The 10271-nt window shown below is 38.2% G+C and overlaps 1 protein-coding gene across 5 annotated transcripts in view; it reads right to left on the bottom strand.

Moving 5' to 3' along the window:
* Positions 1 to 5524: 5524 nt before the first annotated feature.
* UGGT2 (UDP-glucose glycoprotein glucosyltransferase 2) overlaps positions 5525 to 10271 on the bottom strand; it is a 79939-nt gene continuing 75192 nt past the window's right edge. For 4 of the 5 annotated variants that reach the window (XM_069008283.1, XM_069008293.1, XM_069008302.1 and 1 more), the window contains 3 exons: positions 8349 to 8465; positions 7243 to 7387; positions 5525 to 6327 (listed from right to left, as the gene is read on the bottom strand). In XM_069008283.1, coding sequence (XP_068864384.1) covers positions 6305 to 6327; positions 7243 to 7387; positions 8349 to 8465 — 285 coding nt within the window. In that variant the 3' untranslated portion in view covers positions 5525 to 6304. Of the gene's footprint in view, positions 6328 to 7242; positions 7388 to 8348; positions 8466 to 10271 lie in introns of those variants that run through there. The other variant, XM_069008311.1, reaches the window with a different exon arrangement.

Here is a 10271-nt window from a genome sequence, read left to right as displayed (position 1 = left end):
CTGCTGGATTGGCGTTGGCAGTGACAGAGGTGGGGAAGAGGCTGCGCGCTGAACCACTCGCAACAATTGCTCTGGAAAAAGAGTGCTTGGGAGTAGCTGTATCTGAAATACCTGCTCACTTTGTTGTTCACTAACCTAAAATTAGTTGGGGCGATTTCCTTGGTGGAACCCTCAGCAGTGAGGTGGGGGTGGGGGGAAAGACTTGCTTTTCAAAACACTTCTTTTCTGAATGTGATTTGGGGTGTTTATTTAGGTATGATTTTTGAGTAGTTTGCACTTTAACAAAATACCTGCTTGAGATTTGAGCAGAAAATTTTATGTGACATTTCCCTGATTCTGCAGCAGTTTGTTAGTTCTGTACATAAACTCAGAACTGAGACAGGTTGTGAGGTGAGTGTACTGCAGGAATATTAATTAATTGATACTAACTCCAGCCTTACCATGTAATACAACTTCATTTCTGCTGAGTGATACAACAGGGAGTTAGCACTACATGAAATTGTAGTAATTTTATGTTATGTGCACGGTACTGCAGAGACAGCTGTGTGCAAAAACAGGGATTCACTTCCCACTAGCCAAAAGTCTGTTTTTATTTTTTCTTCTATATGCACGTACTTAAAATGGGTTTGGTGTAGTTGGTGCAACTGTGTGAATGCACTGTGTGGTGTTACCAGGGCTGTAGCTGGTAGGAGTGAGGAGTCTTCTCGTTCTGTAACTGCATCTGTCATAATTACTGACATAATTACTGAGTTTCATCAGCAGCCATTTTCTTGGAATGGAGGAATTACAGTTTGTCAGTGTTCTCTTGATTGGATTTTAACTGGAAAACAATAATCAGTTGATAGGAATCTTCTCTTGCTTCAGCTCCTGGCACTTGAAAACCTAAGCAGCCTCATTAAAACAAATGAAATTAGCAAATAAGGCCTTCAGTCTGAAAGGGGGTTTTTCTTACTGTAGATGAAGTTGCTGTTGAAGCAGAACCCTTGGCTCCTGCCTCAAGTACTTCACCACCATAATTGCAAGGCCATGTGGCTTTGTAAAGTGGTTTTCAACAGCAGTTTGAAGGTCAGTGTTCACAAATTTATCTTCAAACTGAGGAGCTTGTATAGTGGTATCTAAAAATTTATCATACAAAACCACCCCACTCTCCACTGTTGCATGTTCCCCAAGTTGAATGACTTTCTGCAAGTTCAGCTTGTGCTTTCGACCTGTTGGAAACATTTTTGCTTAAACTGTTGTGGATGCTCAGGGCTGTTCAGAGGCTGGCATGGCTCTGAGGGGCTGGGGCTCAGATACAGGAACTCACTGCACAGTGAGGAACCTGCTGCTGCGTGGGCTTGGCCTCTGCACCTGCTGCTTGCTGGCAGTACCTAAAGCTGGGCAGGTACCTGTGAGGGGGTGGCTGCCCCATGTCCCCCTGCAGCCCTTGTCAGCCCTGTGCCCCTGAGGGGCTGCTTTTAAATGAGTATTGAATGAGCCACCTGAGCAATGTGTCTGCTCTTGTACATGCAGCAGTGGCTGGGCTGCGGGAAGTCACAGTAAAGACTACAGCCAGCTGTGCTTGTGGGCCGGGGGAGTGCTGGGAATAAGTCTTCTTTCAAAGGACGGCCCTTGTGCAGCTTTAAAAGCTTGAGCTGAGAGAATTGTTTCCTGGGGTTTAATTTTTTTCTTCTAGAGAAGGAATAAGATGTTCCCTCATGAGTAAATTCTTCAAACAAGGCACTGATGTTGGAGCAGTGTGGCTTTGTTTCTCAGAGGCAGCGGAGTTTCTCAGTTCTGCTGTACACTGGGAGCATTCAGGAACAAAAAAGGACCATGTGCATTTTGAAAATGAATGAATGGAAATGGGAAAACTACATTTTAAGAACAAAAAGGCTTGAATGTAGTCAGTAGAAGAAGGAAGATGATTAATGCATGATTGCCGTTCACAGATTCCTTCTGTGGAAGACAGGTTCTTGGAAACAATAGCAAAAAGCGACAGTGGGGAACAAGGCTTTCCTAGTATTGAGCAGCTGCTGTTTACAGGAAGTGTTACCACCCCAGTGCTGTTTTGAAGGGCTTTGAAGTGTTCTGGAAACACAGACAAAGGAATGTTAAAAAGAAACCATTTCCCTTGCAAGGCTCTCCAGCTCCGGCGCTGCATTGCCTGACGCGGCTCTGGAACATGAAGCGCTGGTGCTCTGCTGAGTGTTAATGGTGCAGGCGACACGCAAGGAAGCTGAACTCGCCTTTTTATTTATTCGTGGGTGTCCGTAGTGCAATGATGTTCAGTAACTGAACATTGAAGTCAATGTCGCGGTAGTTTGTCAACCCTGAGATGTGCATGAAGCAGCGTTACCATAATTGGCCTGGATGTAGATGCAAACTTTCTCTGTGGAATTCTTTCAATTTTAATAAACTAGTTTCCAACTTGTTTTAAAATGAAGGTGGGGGGAGCATAGTTGGTACATGCTTAATACTGGTATAGTAACTGATCAGTATTTAAAGAGATTCAAAGTGAATTACAAACTGAAGAGCTCAAACTTGTGACATATGCAGAAAAAACAAAGCTTGTTATTGTTTCAGTTTTCAGACCAGCATTTGGAACAAGAATTATCCTTCTGTTTAGGGCTGTGATTTATAGGAGCTTTGCTGGAAACTAGCCAGGATAGCATAGCAGGTTAGTTGTATTTAAAAGTGCCTTATTGTAAGGTATTGTTTGCTCTGTAATACACACTTTTATCCATAAAGCTATAACAAAATAAATGGGAGAATAATTTCTTTTTGCCCTCAGCAAATCACTAAGTAGCAGTTTCATGTTTTAAGAAGGATAAGTAAAGCTAGCCAGAGATTTATCAAATGTTTCAAATTATAAAATGTCTTTATATGGAATCATAAATCTAAAAAGCAAGAACTGTTTTTCTAGAACTGTGGGAATTATTTTATGGTATTTTTCACAATAAAGATATTTATGATGACAAGAAAGCACTATGTATTTGTCTTCCCTTCTTTCCTCACCCTGCTCTCCAGGTTTGAAGTTGGAGCTGTGCAGAAATGCACAGGGCAGTTCTGCAGGCAGGGGAGGAGGAGGCAGCAGCCACATTCTGTGTGGAAGAGAACCTTGGATGTATAGAAGTCAGTACAGGAACTGTAGAAGCCCTGTTGAATGCTGATTTCACCATGAGAACAACCAGCCCGTGGAATATCCCCAGGGAAATGGTGGATTCCCCAGTGCTGGACACTGAAATTTGCCTGTCTGGGTGCTGGGTCATCTTGTCTGGACTGTGTTTTTGCCAAAAAGGCTGGAGCAGGTGATCCTTGAGGTCCCTTCCAACCCAGTATCCTATGGTTGCATGAAGTCTCAGTCTGAAGGAAAGTACCTGATTCAGGGAACAGGGTATAAGGAACCTTACTGAGAAATACTTTTCATCCTAAAGCTCATCAACAATACTGCACTAATGCCTGGTTTGTTCATTTTCTGTTACAACAATACTGCACTAATGCCTGGTTTGTTCATTTTCTGTTACAACAATACTGCACTAATGCCTGGTTTGTTCATTTTCTGTTAAACTTACCAGCTACTAGCAAAAAGATCAAGACATAGAAAAGACACTGTAATAGGAATATAAACTGTAAAATCCCTTCATTGGAATAGTTTAAATACTCCTTTGCTTATTTACTGAATTGTCCCATGTTTTGGCAACATTCTAAACCAGGATATGTTCTCTTGCCTTTCACAGGGCAGAGCACAGAGACTGGAAATAAAAAATAAGCTCTCTCTGCACCTCAACACCTCACCTACAGCAGATGCCTCATTCTGAACAGTGCTGTTGCTTCCCTGCAAAAACACTTTCACAGCTTGAACATTTGAGGACTTGCTGCCATTCTTTTGCTTTGGATCTGTTCACCAAGTCAGGAATGGTTATCATGTAATACAAAATGGGAGAACAGAAAATAATCATCTTTTTTCTCCAGTGGTACCTTTTAATATTTTATACAACATATAATACAATCCATGGATTTAGTATTAAAAATATAATGATATGCTAATGACTCAAAGTGCTGCTTTAAAAAGCAGTGAATATATTTGTGGGACCTTTCTTATTTTATAAACCATTGTATATCTCAAAAAAAGAGCTTTCTTTGAAAGTAGTATTCTATGCAGAAAAAAAAATACTGTAGAACATTTTTTACAAATATATAAAAAACTGTAGAAAATTGCATGAAACCTTTTACATCTTCAAAATATCTCCAGCAAATTACATTTATAAAATTATATTCTAATCATTTCAGTAATCTCAAGGAAATAGTATTTAAAGAGTTATTTCTTTTTTTAAAGCCAGTAGAGGTAATCCAATTTTAAAAAGAACAGGATGCTAGAGAAAATGAACATGAAATCAGTGCATGAATTAACCACTTTTTATACTGCATAATACTCTCACACAGATAATCATAATTAAAGAGAATGAAGGTTTCTTAAAGAACTAACTTCTGTCCTAAAGCAAGTTTTCCAATGTGTGCTTCAAGCATGGAATACCAAGGCAGATCAATGTGAAATGCTGCTGCAGAGTCAGGCAGCAGGGTGGAAGTATAAGCTTAGAAAAATATTTTGAAAATAAAATAAACAGTTGAATAATGGTTTGGGGTTTTTGTCCTCTGATTTGGAGAATCAGTTATTTCCTTGTTAGGCATGGAATTTATGGTAATGCATATGTATCTGCTGAGTTAATTACAAGTCCATCTCTGTGGTATAAAAATACCAACTTAAAGTTTATGTTCAAATATATTTGACTTGCTGCATGATGCCCTGATGTAATTAAGAGGACAAGGATAACAAAACAGCTCCTGCACTGAAATGGGACAGAGGTAAAGAGAACTGACATTAGGCTTTACTGACCTGCTATTGGGTTACACAGGAGTACCCCACTGGGTACTTCATACAAAGGAAATCCCTCAACAGACACCTAAAAATCTGTATGTGACATGGTAAAACTGTTTAAAATACATAAAGGTGAAACAAAAAATACAGTAAGCTGTACAAAAACCTGCATGTCTCATTACTTAGTAAAATGGCTTGAAAAATACCAGCAACATGTGATATGAAATACCTGCTCTTACAGTAAGAAATTGTAAATAACCAGTACCTGAGGACAATGACAGTGGATACAAAATAGGCTTCATTTCTCTTATTGTTTATTCAGTTCTTTGCTGCTATGGAAATAATGTGCAACTCATTGCTGATTCACCCACTTAGTGCAAATTACCTGGTCTTTTATAATTCCAAGCATTTAAACTGGAAGACTGCATTAAGTTGTTCTCAGAAGAATGTGTGGTCTCATCCAATCCCAGTTTGAAACCAGCACAGCCTGAAGAACAGGGGCTGTAGTTAAGGCACTAGATTTCAGTTTAAGACACAAATTCCCCATTTTCAAATACGTGTATTGCAGGAACTTTGCCCTGCAATTTTTCTGGGATCAAAATGTCAGTATCCCATTAAAGCAACAGTTTTGTGAATACAGGTTGAGAAAATTACAGGAGACACCACTGATAGTCAAAAAATACTCATGTATTTTATTATTTTACTTTCAGTTAGAAACAGGATGATGATAATCAAAAGTGAGTAAAAGCAGCTTTCAGGTACTGACCTTCTGATGCAATGGATGCCGGTTGGAAAATAACCTCAACCAAAACCAGAATGGAATTTTATCACACACTATTCAAGTGGCCAAAAGGAGCCTAAGAATCAAAAATTAGTTTTTAAAATCTGTAAAAGTGCAGCAATCCTGCATAGTAAATGGAAAGTGTCAGTCCCTGCTTTAGCTCCCACGTGGACTTATCTTTGTGCAGTCTAAATTACACACGTTACCTTTTATGAAATTCTTTCTTGTGACCACAGCATTTCTCTAGGGACAAAACTATGGGCATATAACCAAAATTCTTGATGTTTAAATACATCAGCCTAATGCATAAAACAGTTTCCAAGTACATATTCATTGTGTGTGTGTCCTCCCCCAGACTGACAATGCTGAACACATCTTTCTTCATACTCCAAACTCCTCTGGGAAAACTGTACTTTAAAGAAGGAAAAGATAAGCAAAGCAACAGGGAAAGCTGCTCCATACTAGTTAAAAACCCCCAAATCCCCAAGTACCGGTGGATTTCCCATGTATTGCATTTAAAATGTTTTAAATAACACTTTAAGTTATAAAATATTTGACTTCACATTAAAGAATGTTGCAAATAGTGCCAATGTAACAGCTGTAAATTCCGTTCAGTCCTTCCCAGAAGACTCTGGAGTTGTCACCATTGCTGGTCACGGGCTGTGCTAAAGTTCATCATGCTTGAGACCTGTAACCAAAGGGAAAAAAAATACACCAAAAAGAGTTACATAAAGACAATGCCTGGGTTTGTAAAATGTGGAGAAAGCCCTTTACTTTCCATTTTTTGTAAATCAGTCAGTTGAGCAACAGGGACTTCATTTGTGGAGCCTTGCTACAAGCTGACCGTAAGCTTTCACAAAGAATAAAACCCACTAAGAATTCTTTATTAGGAAAAGTGAATTTGTTCCTCTGCTCAAAACTTTTGTTTATCTGCTTAGTTTTTTCTTCAACCCTGGGGAGCTGAGATCATCTTTTCATTTTGTTTCACATCACTCCAAGAAGTCAAGTGTGACTTGGATTTTTTGGTTTTGGGTTTTGTTTGTCTGGGTTTTTCATGCTATTTAACTAATTCACTTTAAAATAATTTTAGTTAAAAAAACCCCAAAACATAACAAAACAAAACAAAAAAATCCCAAACAAACAAAAGAAACCAAATCCCCTCAAACTAATCCAAATAGAATTTAGTCGAGTGCAAAAAGGCCTGGGTAGGTAAGCGTGCAGTGAGAGATGCAGGGGCAAATTAATACTCAGTTCCCTACCGCTTAATAGACATGAGCTTTAGAGTATCTAAGTGAAGTCTAAGCTAATGTGCTTTGTTTGATATTTGTGGCTGAAATGTGTGACTGGTGGTTGTGTTTGAGGTCCAGGCACAGGACACTACTGAACTTTCTCTTAGATTCTGGCATGAAACAAGAGGTTTTGTCCTCTCAGTGTAACTGCTGTGTAAAGAAGCATCACCCAACTATCAAACCCCACACCATTTCTCTAAGAGCAAGGGAAATTACACAAACACAAGATTTGTGCCTACTGACCCCAATCTTTATTTCAACTATACTAATATTTAATTTTTAAAAGCCAACAGCTGAATATGCATGTAAATTACCTTTTTGAGATGATGACATTAGATTTTTCTTCTCTCTCTCAATTTGCTGTATTAAGTTTCGGATCTCAGAGTCATAATCAACCCATTCAGGAACTATCCGGGCAGCAGCCTTTAGTTTTGGTTCTTTGGTTTGGGGGTTGTTGCACTGAAAGTTTAAAACATATTAGATGTAAACAAAACAGATGTGAAAATAACACCTTTTCAGAGAATGTAGCTCCAATGAATTATAAATACTTTTCTTTTTCCTGACTATATGTATAGCACAACACTACTAAGATTTAGACAAAGTTACCCAGGGAGATACAAGATTCACATTAGTATATTGAAACTGACCCTGAGGTGGGGTTTGAACAGAGAACACCAGTCTTTAGAGCACAAAGCTCATTTTAACAACTGTAAAGACACAAAGAAAACAAAACTATTTACACACTGAAAATCACACCAAGTCCCAACTACCTGTTTTTCTTCCAAATCATATCTAAAGCATCACAAACTCTGTGTGTGTTGTCAAAAAATCAAAATGGGGGAAAAATGAGATTGGGTAAATAATGACAGGAAGAAGATTTTTCTCTCTGTTTCTATCCCCAAAGAAAGAAACTTTCTTCTTCCTAAACATGGATAGTCTCCTGAGCATTACACTTTTTAAGCTTTGCTTTATCTCCTGTTTACAGCAATGAAACAGACCAAGAACACCATGATAATGTTAAGTCAGTGGGTTCTGGAGAAACCTTCTATGTGGGGAGTGATTGAGCTCACAAATGCCCAGACAGATAACAGCACTTCCTCACAGTCCCAGTTATTTGGCTGACTGTGGAAAAATTATAAGGAGAATATGTGTATGAGCATGAAAAGCCTCAATCCTGTCCAGTTAAGAGACAGCAATACTTAATTTTTTGGTACAGTCTTCAGTTCTAATGTAAGCAAACTTGTACAGAGCAAGTGGGAGAGATCTCAGAGGAGAAAATGTTTCAGGGGAAGGGATGGAGTGTTGCAGTGCCTTCCAGCAAGGCTGCTGCCTTCATGACATGACACACAACCTCAAAAGCCCCAGAAATCACAGCAAAGTTGTTAATCAATAGAACTCATTTAAGTCAGGATCAACTCACCAGGTCTATTGTTTTAGCCTTTTTCTTGGACTTATCATCACACCAGGTTTCACACCAAAGCCACTCCTGAGGGAGAGACTTAATGGCTACTTGATGAATCATATTATTGGGAAGATCCTGTACAAATTTCATAAAATCATAAATTAGCATTGAACGTAACTGATTATCAAGCTGCTATTTAAAAGTATTTTTCCTATTACCATTTTTGCAAATTGTTCTTACATTTCCTTCTAAGTGCTCACCCAGTTCTTTTCCAAGTAGATTCAACATTCAGTCATGCTCATTTTGATGGCCAACTCCACATCTCACTTGTCAAGCAATTTTTTCTGGTCCTTAAGTCTGTCCTCCCTTAGCTTGACATGAGCAATACTTCTGTCTGATACCCCTGGCTCAGATACTGCTTGTCATACTATAAATACTACTAAAAAGCAAAACTCAATCCAGCTTTCCTTTCCTTAAATTAAAAACAACTCAAAAAAGAAATAATATAGAATTACGCCACTACTTTAAATTTAGATGACTTCTAGGAAAATGGCTTCCTGAAACATGAGGTTGAGAAGGAAAAGCTTTTAAACTGCTGTTCTGGCTATGTTCCTTACTTTACTTCTGGGTTTTTTTGACCTTTATTACATAGAGTCAGGTAGTCTCATCATGAAGCCTCTGAACCAAGATCTGGCTGAATGCAGGGAACAGCATTTGTAAATGAGAACAACCTCAGGCAGTCACTCACTGCACATACCCTGGGGCCAGAGTTACAAACAACAGGGGTCATAACTGGTATGTCCACTTGTAAGCTCCCTCACATGTGCAACCCTTACATTATATTTTAAAACAGATGTCTCATTAGAATAATAAAGTATTAGTCACATCTTGTTTTGCCAATTCACATTGCTAAACGTGACAGAATAAAATAGCACATATACATCTTTCATAATGCTGCAATAACTTCACTCAAATATAGACATTAGTGCAGAAAGATTTCATCAAATATTAGTACACAGAGAGCCAAGACATCCAACATTAACTGAAATGCTTTATTTTTTGAAAAACTTTTAATTTTTGGAAGATCAAAAAATAGTTTTTCACCATTTCAATTCCAAAAAAAGAGAGACTGGTTTTCTGTTGTGCCTCTCTGACATTCTAAATGAAATCGCAATTCCTGAGTTACTACACTTATTTTAGAAGCTGTGAATTTAAAAATTGCTACACGGAGTAAAAAGTAGAAAGTCAGCTGTTAGTTTCAGCATTTAAAGTAAACAAAAAAAGAATTAACACAAAAAACCCTCTGAACAAAATTACTGTCCCGGAAGTCTAGTTTTTATTATGTGTAATTTTTTCTCCCTAGGAGTTCTATACTTATTCTCCTTGGCATTTAAAATCACCATTTTCCCTTCTATCTACTTCTCTTTTGTGGTTTAGGAACCTTAACTACCACCCATGAAGATGGCACTGCCAGCAGATTAGCAGAGAGCTGAGATTGCTGCTCTTTGAGAAGGGCAGTGAGCACTCCAGACAGGTCTTTAAAATGAAAATAGTAATACGAGTCATAATGCATCCTTAGCAGTGGATGAAAGCTCTCCAGGTCTCAAATACATTGCACTGTGGTTTGTATTTCCAGCAACATTGCTGTATTTTGTGTAAGAAGTGGCAACAAAGACAGCAAGTAGTTCCTATCAGTACAGTCAAACCAGATTATTATGAAAATATTACTTTGAAATATTCACTTTCCAAAGTGATTCCAATACCATTCTGCCAAGATTTAGCTACCTTAACATCTGGTCCTTAAGTGGCTTTTGATTTGATCCAACAGTCTTAGAAGAGTTTTATGCTATCATGTATTAATGCTGTAACTGGAAAGATAAGAATCTTAAAATGAGAAGTTTTCATACTTTGAGAACTTGGATAAAACCAATTTTCTGAAAA

Source organism: Aphelocoma coerulescens, chromosome 1 (assembly GCF_041296385.1).
Source record: "Aphelocoma coerulescens isolate FSJ_1873_10779 chromosome 1, UR_Acoe_1.0, whole genome shotgun sequence".
NCBI classification, from domain to species: Eukaryota; Metazoa; Chordata; class Aves; order Passeriformes; family Corvidae; genus Aphelocoma; species Aphelocoma coerulescens.
This window is presented reverse-complemented; position numbering and strand designations above follow the sequence as displayed.